Source organism: Chrysoperla carnea, chromosome 1 (genome assembly GCF_905475395.1).
Source record: "Chrysoperla carnea chromosome 1, inChrCarn1.1, whole genome shotgun sequence".
In the NCBI taxonomy this organism is placed as follows: Eukaryota; Metazoa; Arthropoda; class Insecta; order Neuroptera; family Chrysopidae; genus Chrysoperla; species Chrysoperla carnea.
Window position 1 is genome coordinate 23,847,089 of NC_058337.1, and position 15,825 is coordinate 23,862,913.

At 30.2% G+C, this 15,825-nt stretch overlaps 2 protein-coding genes across 2 annotated transcripts; both read left to right on the top strand.

The window, feature by feature from the left end:
- Window positions 1–1,245: 1,245 nt before the first annotated feature.
- On the top strand, window positions 1,246–3,239 carry LOC123295589 (putative uncharacterized protein DDB_G0271606). Its single transcript, XM_044877032.1, has 2 exons — window positions 1,246–1,251; window positions 1,542–3,239. The coding sequence occupies exons 1-2, from the start codon at window positions 1,246–1,248 to the stop codon at window positions 3,237–3,239; spliced, it is 1,704 nt and encodes a 567-aa protein (XP_044732967.1).
- A 3,278-nt stretch (window positions 3,240–6,517) lies between these two features.
- On the top strand, window positions 6,518–7,235 carry LOC123290940 (coiled-coil domain-containing protein 12). Its single transcript, XM_044871326.1, has 2 exons — window positions 6,518–6,765; window positions 6,831–7,235. The coding sequence occupies exons 1-2, from the start codon at window positions 6,614–6,616 to the stop codon at window positions 7,174–7,176; spliced, it is 498 nt and encodes a 165-aa protein (XP_044727261.1). The 5' UTR covers window positions 6,518–6,613; the 3' UTR covers window positions 7,177–7,235.
- The last annotated feature ends 8,590 nt before the right edge of the window (window positions 7,236–15,825 follow it).

Below are 15,825 nucleotides of genomic sequence, written 5' to 3' on the forward strand. Positions count from 1 at the left end.
TTTGGATTGAACTCAATAATAAATGAATGACTGCGACAAGTTCTCACGAATTATAATATAAATATTTATTATTATTATAATTATAAGATTGCTACAATTTGTTACATATAGTTTTTATGACATACCTGGCTTGCAATTTAATCAAAATTAATGAATGAATTCAATTTAAAAAATAAACATTGCTTTTTTTTTTATATAATAGTATTTTATCTAGCTGTTGTGTGACTTCGTGAATTTTTAGTAACACTCTTTGACTCTTAGCACTATGCAACCGAGATATGTAAATGAATATAAAGAGTGTATACATTTTTTAAATGGAATAAAAACAAACCGGTGTAAGATATCAATATCATTTTTAGATATTGGATCATGTAATTTTTATTTAAAAATTATTTCATGTATGAACCTGAACACCTCTTCGAGGTAACAACAAGGCTATTATTCATTTTCAAATAGACGATTCAATTTAACTTCGATACCTAAAAACCACAACAGACTATTAATTTTTTGGGATGGAAAGATGATTTTATGAACTAGAGGGTGCATGGAGGGGAGAAGCATATGGATGTTTTAACTTCAAAAAATACAATTTTGGTATTCAAGCAGGCTCAGGGCCGTATTTAGGATTCGGAGGTCCTGGGGTCAAATTTTGATGTTGGCTGACAAATCGTTTATTAATTCTTATTAAATTAAAACCTTGCGCGATTTCTTATTAACAAAATGAAAGGCTTTTCGTTGTCAGCTTTCGGTTGCTCGTGAACAAGGAATATATTCGTCAATTTCGGAGTTTTAACGAGGCTCAAATTTTTTCTCTTTTTCCGTAGGATTCTTCCTTTTCTGAAATCCACTCTAATAATGTCTCACATTTTTATGCTTATCTTCTAGTCTATCCGACATAGTAGTTCTTAGAATTTGAAAGATTATAGAGAAGTAGGTTTTTCAGATTCACGTAAAGGAATTTCACATTCACCAGTTGTACATTTACTAATTTCTATCGAATTTGGGATCAATTATAAAACATACCAATAACTTTTCTATTTTATGCGAATTGGTGGGGGCCCCTCAATTGGTGGAGGCCCTGGAGGCATAGTTCCGCTGGATCCATCCTAAATTCGGCCCTGAACAGGCTTAATATTTCAAGAAAACCGATTAAGCTCATTTTTCGCTTCGTGGATAAGCTAAATTTCAACTTTGGAGCTAATAATGCTGTTCATTAATCATGTTTACATCTCCAAAACTAACAGGATGGAAGTATAAATGGATCATGAGCTAAATGTTAGAATGCAAATCTGCAGAAATAAATTGTTAGCCAAAAACGAAATCCATATACAAAATTTTGAATCGAAATGAGTCGTAATAAATGAGAATGACTCGGAGGTTAACTTTTGGTTCAATTCTTTTTTTTTAATTGGTTTTAAGTAATACGAAGAAATCTAATTAATTGGTTTCCGATTCCTTTCAATAGGAATAGGAAATCTATGAGATACTATATTAGATAAAAATAACTTTTAAATCTAATTGTAATTTTTTTTTTGTTTCAGATTTGGATACCAATAGCAATATTAATCATATCACTAACTAGCAGTCATGGACAAGATATTGACGCAAGTGGTTTAATTGATCAAAAACTTAATCTTGATCCAAAATTACGTAAAGCTTTATTAAAAGTTTTATCGAAAATCGACGATGAAAGCAAAGAACAAAAAATTATACAACAGAAACAAGAAATAACTGATAATGATCAATCATCTGAGACAAATCCAGACGTAAAAAAAGTATATGACGTTCATTCATTTTCCGCAGATCAAGGAAATAATAATCAAAATGGGCCTGTCGAAGAAGAAATTAATTTCATTATCTCCAAAAAACACACCCCTGTTGAATTGGAGCCCGATACAATTGTTGCAAGCAGTTCAGATGCCGAAAGCCGAGCATCAAATTCGAATTTATTATCGAACCGAAATAAGAACACAAATAACTTTGTTACCGCTAAACCTGACGATTTATCTACACCAGCTCCAACAGCACAAACTGAAACAGATGATGTAAACAGTGAAACGGGTAAAGTTGAAGAAGTGCAATTTTTCTCTGCGCCTTTAGTAGCTGCATTCACAGTACACCAAGACGAACTTGGTCTACCTCACAGTGTAATTCCATTATACAAAGATGATTCAAAATCCACTAAACAGCGTGATATTAATAAAGCTACATCGTCAAATGTTAATAACGTACTTCATTCCAGTGTAATTATCGGCGATGAAAAACCAAGTTTATTTCAGCAACAGTTGTTCCAACTTTATAAAGAACGGCAAGAACAACAAGAGTCACTTTTACAACAACGTCAAAGACAACGTGAGCAAGAAGAACAAAGGCGATTACAAGAACAACAGCGATTATTACAATTACAGTTAAAAGAACAAGAATTGCGTCGTCAACAACAAGAAAATCAAAGACGTCAGCAACTTTTTAGACAACAAGGCTCGTTAGTTTCGTTTCAACCAAGTATTTCCACGCAAGCAATTTCTCAACCCCAACCATCATTTTTAGTTCAGCAACAGTTACCTAATCGTGAGGCAGTTGACTTTTTAGCATCACTCCGACAACAAAGCCTTCAAGATTTACCACTCCAACAAAATCACATTCCATTAAATTTCAATCAAGCTTTACCACCTTTACAACAAATTAATCCACAAACACCATCGATAAGCAACTTTGTACTCTCTCAAAGTGATCCTGGTTTAAATTCCAATCGAGTTTTTCGACAAGAACAACAAACTGGTAACTTTGGATTAAATCAACAACAAAATAGTGGTAACTTTGGATTAAATCAACAACAAAATGCTGGTAACTTTAGGTTAAATCAACAACAAAATGGTAACTTTGGATCAAATCAAAATACATTTAGACAAGAGCAGCAGGGCAGTAACTTCGGGTCATTTAGACAACAGCCATCAGTACAAACTTCATTCCAAGATTTAAGACAATTACAGCCACCTCTACAAAATTCAATTCAAGATTTCAGACGACCAATTGATTTTCGTCAACAACCTTCGTATACTTTAGCTGATAGACAATTGAAAGATTTGTTATACCAGTCAGGTGTATACCAAATAGACAATGGTCAGCAAGAGGATTTAAATATAGTTTCTAAAGTATTATCGTTAAATCATTTTGGAGGTCAATTTAACGGTATATTAAGACGATCGGATGATTCACAAACGTTTTATTTTAAGAATTGAATAATTCAATAAAATGATCAAAATCCATGTTTCTTCCATAACATAAGGGGGTAGTCCAAGCATAAGATTGATCAAATAATATTAACAGTATTTTCAATGAAATAATTTCTAAATTAGTTTATCCACAAAAGGCACTTATACAAGATGCTCGAAGTTATAATAGCAGGACTTCATCAAATGGTTAATAAAGTTAATACCATGACAATTTCTCAATACACTTAGAGTCGGGAACGCGTCCTTTTATAGACACCTGCAAGGTGTTAAAATTTTAGAAAAAAAGGATATTATTGTGAATATTGCCAAAACGACTCCTTAAAGAAATTGGAAATTTGACAAAGCTAGAGACGTAACGTTATTTTATTTGCAATAAAGTCTTTGGCGCAACAAATTTTTTTTAAATCAAAATGGGGTGATGGCATACTATCTCTACCGCTGGTTTTTGTAATTTATCATAATAAGCATTAAAACATGAAGAAGCCTTAGGTGCCATTTATCAATAACGTAAGGATGATTTTGGCGAATCCTGACTCCTTCTACGTCTATGTAAGGGTATTTAAGATTTCTCGGTCTCCTCCGCCCTCTTCTTACCTACGTGAGATTCCACTTCTTTGTTAGAATAACAAAATGTTATTAGAAAAGGATCAGTTGCACTAAAACTCGCAGTTTTATTATTTATCAAACTTATAATGGATAAAAATTGAAAAGAATAAAAATTTTGTAAAATAAGATGTAAATCGAAGCGTACATTATAGAATGAAGAAAACGATTCGGCATCCGAAGTGGTACTAGATTTATACTATTAAATTTCGACTTACAAAATATTACGTAAAAATGGGTTTTAAAACGACCAACCATCCCTCTCTTCGCCCGAAATAAGGGTATATAGAGATTTTTAACTCCCCGTACCCTCAGAGTCCTTACGATACTAATGAATGGCTTCTTAGCTCTATATTGTCCAATTTTCAAAACAGGTGTTTTGGCAATATCATAAAAATATCCTTTTTCTTCCAAAATTTCACCACTCTGTATCTAGAAAAGGACGCTTTCCCAGCTACAAATGTATTGAGAAATTGTCGTTATTTTAACGTTATCTACCATTTAATGAAATCCTGATGTTAAACTTTGACTACTCTCTATAGTTATGTGCCAAGCAATCAAACCAAACTATTTTTCGAACAATATTGTTTTTTCTATATTTTTGTTGGCTATTCCTTAAACCAAATACAATAGAATATCCTGAACATGTGTTTTCATGTAAAACCTGTTTTCTTACTCTAATTTAACATAAATAACAAACCAAAAAATTAATGAAGTGCGTTAGATTATTTGTAGTATTGTTTTCACAAGTTAGTACCTATAATACATTTTATAAATGTGGACATTGCAAATAAAAATTATAAATTAACTCTGAAAGATGCATGAAAATCACGGAAAATGATGCATTCAATAAACTGACTTTCGACTAATCGTGAAACTATAAAAGGGAAAGGTGACATAAAAAATTGCAATATTTCAATTTTTAAGACTAAAAATCTGGCTATAACCTAAGTCAGAAAATTTGTGTAAACATAGATTACAATACAATATATAATAATTAACAATAGAAAAGCATTCTTTCTATATATTTCGAATTCGCTTGGACTACCTCATAAATACTGACAAAAACTTTTTGTTATTTGTTTGGCAAATTCTGCAGAAGATTGAAGACCACAAAAATTCTACTTAGGTACTTTAAAATGGCACCTTGTCATCATTTGTTTTTATTTTGTAAATACCTCATTTTTATTATACATTATATATTTTATGCTAATATATTTGCTAAGACTTATTTTCGTTTAAATGATATATTTATTAATTACAAATTATGTTATATAAATTAAATAAATAAAGATTTTTTACATAAGATAAATTGTCTTTTATTCTACCACGACTGTCGTGTATATGACTGTGCTGTCGACCAAGCGAACAATTTTATCTATGCAAGCGAATGGCATTGAAAAAAAGTTTAAACACAATACCAGAAAAGAAAAGGTATCTACCCGATATAAAAAATTGATGAATTAAAAACATGTAAAAAAAATGCCTTTCACCGTGGTCATAGCTATTCTAGAAGCCCGTAAATTTTACCCATATGGTCAATTACGGATCCCAAGAGTAAGGAAGTAAAACAATGATTTCCCAGGGCAATTTTTTTAGTAGTTTTTTCAGAAACATGTCGTTTAATCGCAAAATCAATTAGACTTTTGACGATTAGATGAATATTTTTGTAGTAATTTCCAGAACCGTTCCGAAATAAAATTTTTTCGTGCCTACTAGGTTTTAGGCAGTATCTCAAAAATAACTCACTCTACCGTTTAATGAATCCGATTTTTTTAATTTTATATTTCAAAATTACACTTTATATGATTTTCAATAAATTCTAAAATAAAAAGTTGCCATTTCATAGATTTTTTTTAAAGAGGTGATCTCTAAGATAATAGCAAAACATCGGGAAAATTTTTCATCTTCAATTTAAACAAAAAACAAATTAATAATATTGAATCAAAAAATGCAAAAATCGGACCTAATAAACTAAAATAATGTACGATGGTTGATATCCAGGTGCAATTTATCCAATCTCGAAACTTTTCGTTCAACCCTTCAATCGCAAATAAATCAGATTTTTGAGCTTTTTTTACGAGATCAAAATTCCAGTGTCAATGGGTAAGGAAACAATGTAAACTTAAGAGCATGAAAAGTATACAATTGTTAGATACACAAAAAATTTTCGAGTAAGGTTCATATTGCTCCCTTCGAGAAATTGTCAGAAACCGCGCTTATATAGGGTAAATCTTTTCTAAACTATCAAAAGTTGCTTTAACTATTCATGGTTTAACTAATCATAGAATTGACCTAGATGTTAAAAAGCGACCTTAAATAAAATAAATAATCATAGAATATAAATAGAAAAACGAACTTTAATTGGCTTCAACCAGTGCAGCGTGTATTAATAATATTCATTAGCGTATTATATGCACAAGTCCAGAGAATATATGGGTATATAGTCTGATATAGTCTCTGCACAAGTCCGAAAATTACTCAAGCCATCCGGTATATGCTCGTAAATAGGCTTAACCAAGCCTAACGGAATTTTTTATTAAATTTAGTTAGTCAATAAACAAACCACAAAATCCATGACTAATGATTCAATGTTTACTAAACAGATGTAGCAAAACCTACTGTGAGTACTATAATGCCCCTCTATTTAAAAAAAAAAACTAAAATAAAATGTCAACAATCGTTTTGAATCGTGTATAAACATAACCTCAAAAAGTTCTTAAATTATGTTTATCTGCGAGAAGTTTTATCGATGATTTTGTATTTGTAAGTAAATAATGACAATAATGTCTGAGCCAAAAATTGGTTCTCTCGAAGATGAAGCACTCAAACGAAAAGAACGATTACTTGCATTAAAAAGAAAGCGGAACCACGAAGAACAAAACGAAAAGGATAACGAAAACAACTCAAATAAAGAAACACTTCCTAAGTACGTAAACTTGATATTTTTATAATTTTTAAACACTTATTAACAATGATTAACAATATTTTCAGGCCAAAATTTCGAAGTTATCAACCAGAAGATGATTCTTTGAAACAGGCTTTAATCCCAGCTGGTAAACCTGCAAACATTCAAGATGAAGTTAAAGATCAATTAGCTGCGGGAAAATCCCGTGTGGTGATTGAAGAATTAGACATACAGAATTTAGCACCACGGAAACCAGATTGGGATTTAAAACGAGATGTGGCTAAAAAATTAGAAATTTTAGAAAAACGTACGCAAAGGGCTATAGCTGAATTGATACGCGACCGTCTTAAACAAAGGCAAGATGTGACTGATTTAGCAGACGCCGTAAATGCTATAACGAATGCAGATACAAGTGAAGATCGAGAAACGTAATATAAGTTTTGAATGATTTATATAATTTCTTTAATAAATAAGGTAATTTATAAAGCGAAGTTGTGAATGTATTGCATATATTATTATCATTTAGTCGTATAACATATTAACTTTCAAACAAGTAAAATTGTTAACACTAAAAAATAAGATCATTAATTTAAGAAAAACGATCCATTGGAAATTTTTAAGATTGATTTTTTTTTATAAAACCAGTCATTTTTTACATGTCTGTAAGATTGTTGTTTTATTTCATTTTCATTTAACAAGAATCTGGAGTAGATTATATGTAGGAAGAATATTCATTAGAGATAGCTTTTAAATTACCTATTGAAAAGAAATCGCTATCTTACTAACTACATTAAGAATTTTTGAACTAAAAATACTTTAATAATGATGGGTTTGGATAAACAATTACGTTTATACTTGTCAGGGAATAGCCGTAATGTATAAAAGTAAAACTTCGGAAATTAACGTGAACTATAATTTCTGTAAACTATTTAGGAAAGATTTTTAAATCTCGTTTTAGGTTTTCGGGCTCTTGGTTTCTCTCTACTCTAAATCTTAAAGATTCTAGAAGCTAGGGGGTGTACTGCTAAGGAGACATAAGAAAAATTTTGCATATTATCAAATTTTTTGTTATTTCTACAATATATACTTTTATAGTTATTTCCTTAAAAATTACTCCTGGTTCGTAAGATTTAGAAGTATAGTGATGTAGTTAAGTCAAATTACGATTTAAATTCATTCCTCCAATTGAGTGATATGAGTATAACACCACCCGGTGGAACCGGTCGTTATAATACAATGAAACTAAAATTGCCATGAATTATCTAATTTTTAAAATTTATCCCCTAAAAATCTTATTTTTACCTCAGAAACATGTCATTTAATCGCAAAATCAACCAGATTAAAAAAATCCAGTTTTTTTTGACGATTAGTGGATATTTTTCGAGAAATCTTCATAATCACTCTGAAATATGAGCTTTTCGTACAGGAAGTTTAGGCTAAATCTCAAAAAACACTCATCCTATCGTTAAATAAACACAATTTTTGTATATTTTGGATAAAATTTCATCGAGCAAACTTATTGTCTCCGATTTCAGATGAAAATTATTTTCCAAAGTAATTTTGATTAAAAAAATATACAAATATCGAGTCACTTTGATGATCGGACGATCAGTTTCTTGATATTTCGAATAAAATTGTACACAAAAGGTGATCCCAGAACAATTTTTTTAACCGACACTTCAAAAATTATCAAGTATTATCAAATTTTAATTGAAAAAAGAGAAAATTTTCAAAATAAACCAATGAAAATATTTAAATTTTAATTACTAAAAAATTGCTCGTGATAAGTTCATTCGGCGCCTTCAAAATATTTTGTGGATTCACGCTTGATTGGATAGAATTCAAAGTCAAAAATCGACAAATATGGTTTATCGAATTTTATATGAATTTTCGAAAACTGTCCAGTAATTAAATATTGAAGCTGAGTTGGTATTGTAAAAAAATTTTAGAGCTTTTATTTCAAAGAAGTAATTAATCATTTGTTATATGAAACACTTTGAAGAAATATTTCTAGAATAAAGTATACGATTCCAGAGTGATAAATTTCGATAAAAAAAAAGAAACCAATGGAAAATTTTCTAAATTAGTGAATGACCTTCTCTAAAAAATTGTGATTTTTCCGAAACTACCTGATCTGAAAGTCTTATGTTATCCTCCCATTTAATAGTAATTGAATTTGATAATGAAAAACTAGAGTTTTAATATGTAATTTTAAACTGTAGGTACTAAAATAGTTAATTAATTGAGAACAAGGTATAAAAATCTAAACTTAAATTTTTTTTATTAACTTCTAAAATAGATGACGTTGTTTTATAGAAGAATGCATTCTTATTTCAGATAAGTATTATTTTGGCGGTAAATCGTTAACAATGTCAAAGTGATAGTAAAAAAAAGTAGGTTAAACTAATTTTTCCTGTTTGATAACAATTTTTTTTCTATTATTTAATAGTGTAAGTTCAACTAAAATAATTTTTTTTATATTAATTTTAATTAAATTTTTATTTGCAATATAAACTTTCAAGTAAATGTTATGAAAATATTTGTGTGGGAAGAAGTAACTACATAAAATAAATAGGTAAGTAAAATAAATAATGCTATTATATTTCGTGAAATTATTTTTAATGTTAATATATTTATGTACATAATACAATTAAACATACAAATAATTAATCTAATTATAAACTAAAAAAAAGTACGCACTATAAGTTGTTTTTGTTTACATTTATTTATTTGTTATTCGTTTACGTAAATATCGAAAATATTGAATATGAAATTATGAATTGATATGCTAAGATATTATAAAAATATTTGTTGCATAAATATTTACAAAATATATTTGATTTACGATATTGATTATTTAAAAAAAATTAATTGAATATATCCTGTTGATGACATTAATAACAAGGCAGCCTAAGAGATAAATTGCTAAAAATTTAATTGAACACATTTCCGGCTATGAGAATTTAATACTTATCTACAAGTAGCGTCCCATAACTTTTGTGCTTGTGGCGCTATGACTAATATAATGAACCGAAAAATTTATAAAAACTTTTTCTAAATATAATTTTTTATATTATTAATTTTTTATCCCTGTAAAAAAGATCGTAATTCGTAACATTGCTAAAACAAGTGATAGCTGCTATAAAGTTTTTAATTCTCATAAACCGATCGGGTCCTTTTTGACTTGATACGAGCAAATAAATTGAAACTAAAATTTTAACGAGAAAAATGTTTCAAACATAAGTTATGTTGAGCACAAAGATTCAGGTTCAGAACTATTTAAAAGTCAACAGGGATTAATAACAGATAAGAAATAGAAGAAATTTAATTTTATTAGAAAGTTGAGTCACAGAAATCAACCCTTAAAATTCATTTTAGTTCGAATCTTTTCGGTAATCAAAATAAATGTTTCAAAAAAAGCATTTATGAAATTTAAATTGTTCATCTAACTCTTAACAGTTATGAATTTGAATTTATACTTTTAAGAAGAAATTTATTAAAGATTGATGTCTTTAAGATGATAATAAGAGAGCCCCCTTTGAACTCAACAATCTTTGCTTTTTTTGTCACGATTCGTTGGCCTAATTGGCCTTACATGACCTTAAGATGTTTCCCTTTAAATTTAACAACGTTTGCTTATTTTGTTTTGAATTCGGCGGCTCATTGGCCTGAAAAAGCATTTCTAAGTGTGTGCGTATTCTGAGGCTGAGCGAAAAAAACCCATTTCACTTTAAAGTATAATTTCTTGTAACGGCGTGAAGATTTGACAGTTTGTAATCAATTAGAATTGGTAGATAAAATTGACTCACACAGAAAAGTGATACTTTTATTGTCGTCAATGAACTCAAAAGTAAAAAAAAATTATATATATTCTAATTATATACGGAGGGGGTCCAAGTTACAACAGCAGGACTTTAGGAAATGGTAAATATCGTTGTAATAATGATAATTTCTCAATACATTTATAATCGGGAAAGCTTTCTTTTTTAGATACAGGAAAATGAATGTTTTATTAGTAGGACAAAATCGGGTGCTTAGAAAAATTGAAATTTTGGCTCGCAGTTTGACTTTAAAAATCTTGTTTAGAAAAAAAACACCACCGACTTCATTGAAAACGAAAGAATAATGTATTTGCAATGAAGATAGTGTCTTAAGAGATTTTCTCGAAACTAGGTTATGGCACATCGATATCCCCACTGCTGGTTTTCGTAATTTATGACCATAACTTTAAATCATGCAAGATCCTTAGTTCATACTGCGTTCCTAATTTTCAATTCTTCTAAACAGCTGTTTTGAGAATACTCACAAAAATTTCATTTTTTCTAAAATCAGTATCTAGATAAGTAGGCTTTCCCGGCTTTAAGGGGATATCATAATTTTATTGCATTTTAACGTTATCTACCATTTGCTGAAGTTCTGCTATTATATCTTGGACCATTCAATGACAGGTTAGCCACGTAGCAAGAGTGGGAAATTGTCGTAAAGTTAAGGTTTTTGTTGACTATGACTTTTACACCAGAGTCCCGTCAGATAAGTTTCTCTTAAAGTGCGTTTTAAATGACGCTCAACCTGGATGTTGGTGCGCAATATTTGACGCAGACATCAAATACTTGATGCTTAGCGTCAGTTAGATATAACTTATGTTGTGTGGCTGTTCCTGAATATTTAAGGTTAGCCTCAATTCACCAATATTATATTTTGTTTTAACAAAAATGGCGTACCATTTTTATTTTGAGTGAACGTAAAGCTAAGGTTTGGTGACTTTGACTTTTAGCATACTCTCATCAGATAATTTTCTCTTTAGGTGCATTTTCAATAATACAACCTGGATGTAATGTGCAATATTTGACGCAGACTTCAAATACTGTCGCCTACCGTCAGTTAGTGTCAGTTTGGCATAACTTATGTTATGTCGCTGTCGTTATGTCTTAAAAATACGTACTCCATTTTTTACATAGAATATTACACATTTTTATAAATTTCCATAATTTAAAAAAATAAAATGGAGTACGTAATGAATGTCTTAATGTTTTTTTTTTTTTTTTTTTTTGCTTGAACTATTACTAATTATAGCGTGATGGAGACTTATAAAAATAATTTGTTTTTCATATTCTAATATTAGTAATTACAATTATTTTAAGCTTATAAAAAATAATATCTTATGCTATGTTATTACTGGCAAATAAATACATTTTTAATTTTATTATCACATTTTTGTTTGTCAATATCAAGCTAAATTATTTTATATTAGTAGTTTATTAATTATGCAGAAGCATCTAGGTTAATTAAGTCGTTGTGTTGTGCAAAGCTTTTACAAAAATATATTTTTATTTAGAGTATTATTTAAGTCACTTAAGGCTAAGGCTCAGCTCCATAGCGACGTCAAGATCAACAGCTGTGTTCGATAACCGCTTCAAAATGAAGATTTGGCTTTATTTTGAAGAAAGCTCATGTTTATGTATCATACTTCCAATATTTGGAGGGATGATATACTCATGTGCTTTCTTCAGAATAATGAAATTCTAAATCTGTTGATGTATCTTGGTAATTAATTTTGCTTTGTTATTTTAAATTAAGATTTTATTTCAATGACGCAAATATAGCTTCGTTTGGATATCGTGATTACCGCTTGCTGTAAGTTACTCAACCTTGTAACTGAACTCTTCAGAGTTTATCAAGAGCTGTGTTCGATAGCATCTGCAAAATGAAGATTGCAGTTATTTTAAAGAAAGCGCATGTGTGTTATCGTACTTCCAACAATTAGAGGAACAATGTATGTACTTTCTTGGAAATAAAGAAATTTTTCATTTATGGATGCAACCATAGATTGTAAATTTCACTTTAAATCAATTTATCATTTAGAAATTCTTAAATAATATCATTTGACAATTCTCAATCGGAATAATCCGAGATCGACCTGCGACTTCATAATAGCAAAAGCCTAAACTTTGCACTATTGTTAACTTAACATTAAAAATTAAACAAAACAAACAATTTTTTTATTACTGTTAAGGAGCTTCGAGATTTTATTATTATAATTAAAATTTTTGTAAATTTTTCAATCAGGTTGTGCAAGTCTAACTAACTGATGTAACATTTGTGTAAGAATAAAAATTTTCTCCCGGTTTATACTTTCGGATGGGTATTACAGAGTGCTCCAAGTTATAACAGCAGGACTTCTGGAAATGGTAGATAACGTTAAAATTATGATTTCCAATTTCCAACTTTTAAGGAGCCGTTTGGGAAATACCTACTCCAAAAAATGTCTTTTTTCCATAATTATACTACCCTGTATCTAAAAAAGAAAGCTTTCTTGACTTGAATGTATTGAGAAGTTATCATTATTTTAACGTGCGCGTTATCATTTTCTAAAGTCTTACCATTATTGCTAGGATCACTCTGTGTATAAAGTATTACAAAATCTCGAAATTCCTTGAAATAATCACTTAAATCCTACCTATTATATATTATAACAATTGCGTTCATATTACAACCTTCCATTGTCACTATGGAATTGGCTATTTTGTCATAATATTTATAAGAAATATCATGGCTTCGACTAGAAACACAATAATTTTTCCCCGACTTCGTAAATTATGTCTAGTTTATCTATAAATATGCAGGATTGAATAGATACCTCCCGATGTTTTGATTGGCATGAAGAACATGATTCCGGAAAAGCTTTTTTTTGAAGAACGGCGTCAAAAATTGTATGTACCGTTTCAGATTTGTAGGGAATCCGTTGGGTATTTGAATTGTATGCCATGTTTAAGATGAAGAGTTGAAGAAATTTTTAAAATGTGTTCTCAGCCTAAATCTACCAATCCTGCATATATGAGTTAGTTATGTTGTCCAGGGTTGCAAATTACATAATACTATTTTACTACGAAGGGTAGCGCATCTTATTATTAAAACTCCGATATCCGTTCGCTTGCCTGTCATTGCAATAGTTAGACAGTTTAAATTTTGCCAGAGTGCTTATTACTATTGCTGTTATAACAAAGTAAAGTAAAGTAAAAACTAAATTGGCGAATTCCAAAATAGCCGCTATGCTTTATAAAAAATATTGGTATTGAGCATGCGGGCTCAGTCCTGTATCATAATTGTCTGTATGATGATGCAGAACCATTTTTTACAAATTGTTAACAATTGTAAATGATATGAAAGGATGACAAACCTTTTAAATATATTTTAGAGATATCCTTAATTACTCTTAGAGAACAAAAGATCGTGCGGGAGAAACATTTAGGAAAGAAAACGAGCTTATGAAGATTTACAAATTCGGGCTTAAAGTTATATGTTAGGTTGTTTCATTTCAAACGAATCAGACATTTATATTGTCAGGTATACACTCTTGTACAAAAATATTGCTTGTTGCTTCAAAAGAGCTATTTATAAAATACTACACGGAAAATTTGCGTAGATCCCTCCTTCCTTGATCATGTCGCGTCACATTTTTTTCAACTCCTTTAGCAAATATAACGTCTCAATTGCTAGACCCTCTGCCTTTAAATAGTCTTAATTTTAATAAACCCAGCAAGCTAAAATATGATGTATAAACTAAATTAAGCAATGATTTGGAACACTACGTTTCCTTAGCCCGGTAAATATTTTTGGCTTCCTGTCACATTTCGTGATACTAAGTAATACCTCGTCCTACTCCTCTTATTTGTGTGGCATATTTTATGAATGGCCTCTAAAGTCTGATAAAATACAAGATGTTCCTGAATTAACGGACCAAGCAGTAAACCATGAATTTCTTACTTAAATCTAAGACGAAATATTTTTTGGTATTTTTCGACCAGGCGGGCACTACTTACGATTGAGGTTTGGCTAATTATCGTTTTTAATTTTAAGAATTTATCAACTTATATTTTTATAATAAGCAAAGTTGAAGGAAATAAAGTATCGTCACTTTATCGGTTAGATTTTACTTACAGACAAATTTACTTCCAAGTTGTTGAGTATAAAGTTTGAAATTTGTTTATTTTAAAACTTTAACGTAAATTTCTCTGTAAATATTAAACTTAGCAAAAGAATGATCTGATAATAAAACATAGTAAACTTTATTTCCAAAACTTTTATATATTATTAGCAAACTGCCCGCTTGCTTTGCTGGATAATTTCAACTTTAAAAACAAAGATTACCGTGTTATACCCCTCAGTTTTCTAGACCTCACTATCACTTATCTTCCCTTTTGTTCACAATTTTATGGATTTTAATTTTATGGCGCGGAACCCTATTTTTTGCAAATAAAATTTAGCACACGATACTTTCTGCCCCTTTTTAACCCCGTTAGGCGATGAGTTTCAATAAAATAGGAAACCCATCTTCCATCAATAAATGTTTATTCAAAATTTGATTGGACCAAGCAGTCACGTTGTCCCATACAAACTTTGCTCCCGTTTTCACCCACTTAGGGGTAGAATTTCGGAAAACCTTATACGATGCCTACGTCATACAAAGAATACGAATCCAAGTTTTAGGTCTCTACAAGCGGATTAGGCTGTGCGTTGATCCATCAGTCAGTCAGTCAGTCAGTCAATTGATAGTTCAGGACACAGCATTTTAGAAGATATGTATATAGAAAATATTAAGCTCTTTTAATATTAGGGGAGCGTTTATAAACCACGTGACCTAATCAAGAGGGGGGATATATATAGTTCAAAAGCAATGCTGGGCCATGTGAGGGGGGGGTGGCAAGACAAACTACGTAAGTTTGAGGTTTAAATTAATATGTATGGATATTTTCAAACATTGATTACTTTTATATTTGAACTTTTAATTTTAAATAAAAGTTTGTTAACAGAAAATACAAAATGTCTTCCTGACTTGATAGTAAAAAAACTACGTTCCATCCGAGGGAAGGGGGCTCATAGTAAAGACTACGGTAGGCTACATTGAGACAGGAGGAGTTCCAAAGTAACTGTAATTGAACCAAGTAGTTTATAGACGCTCCCTAGTCGAGAAGTCGTCAAAATTAAAAACAAATGATTGAAAAACATCAAAGTACTTTTCGTCCTCTGAGATTTTCGTAAGAAATACACAGTTTACGTTTGGTCGGTGATTAAGAACCTTGT

Bases quoted from the DNA above. Each gene is read 5' to 3' on its own strand.
- LOC123290940 (XM_044871326.1), top strand. From the start codon at position 6,614: ATGACAATAATGTCTGAGCCAAAAATTGGTTCTCTCGAAGATGAAGCA. The intron at 6,766-6,830 runs GTACGTAAACTT...CAATATTTTCAG, and splicing joins AATAAAGAAACACTTCCTAA to GCCAAAATTTCGAAGTTATC.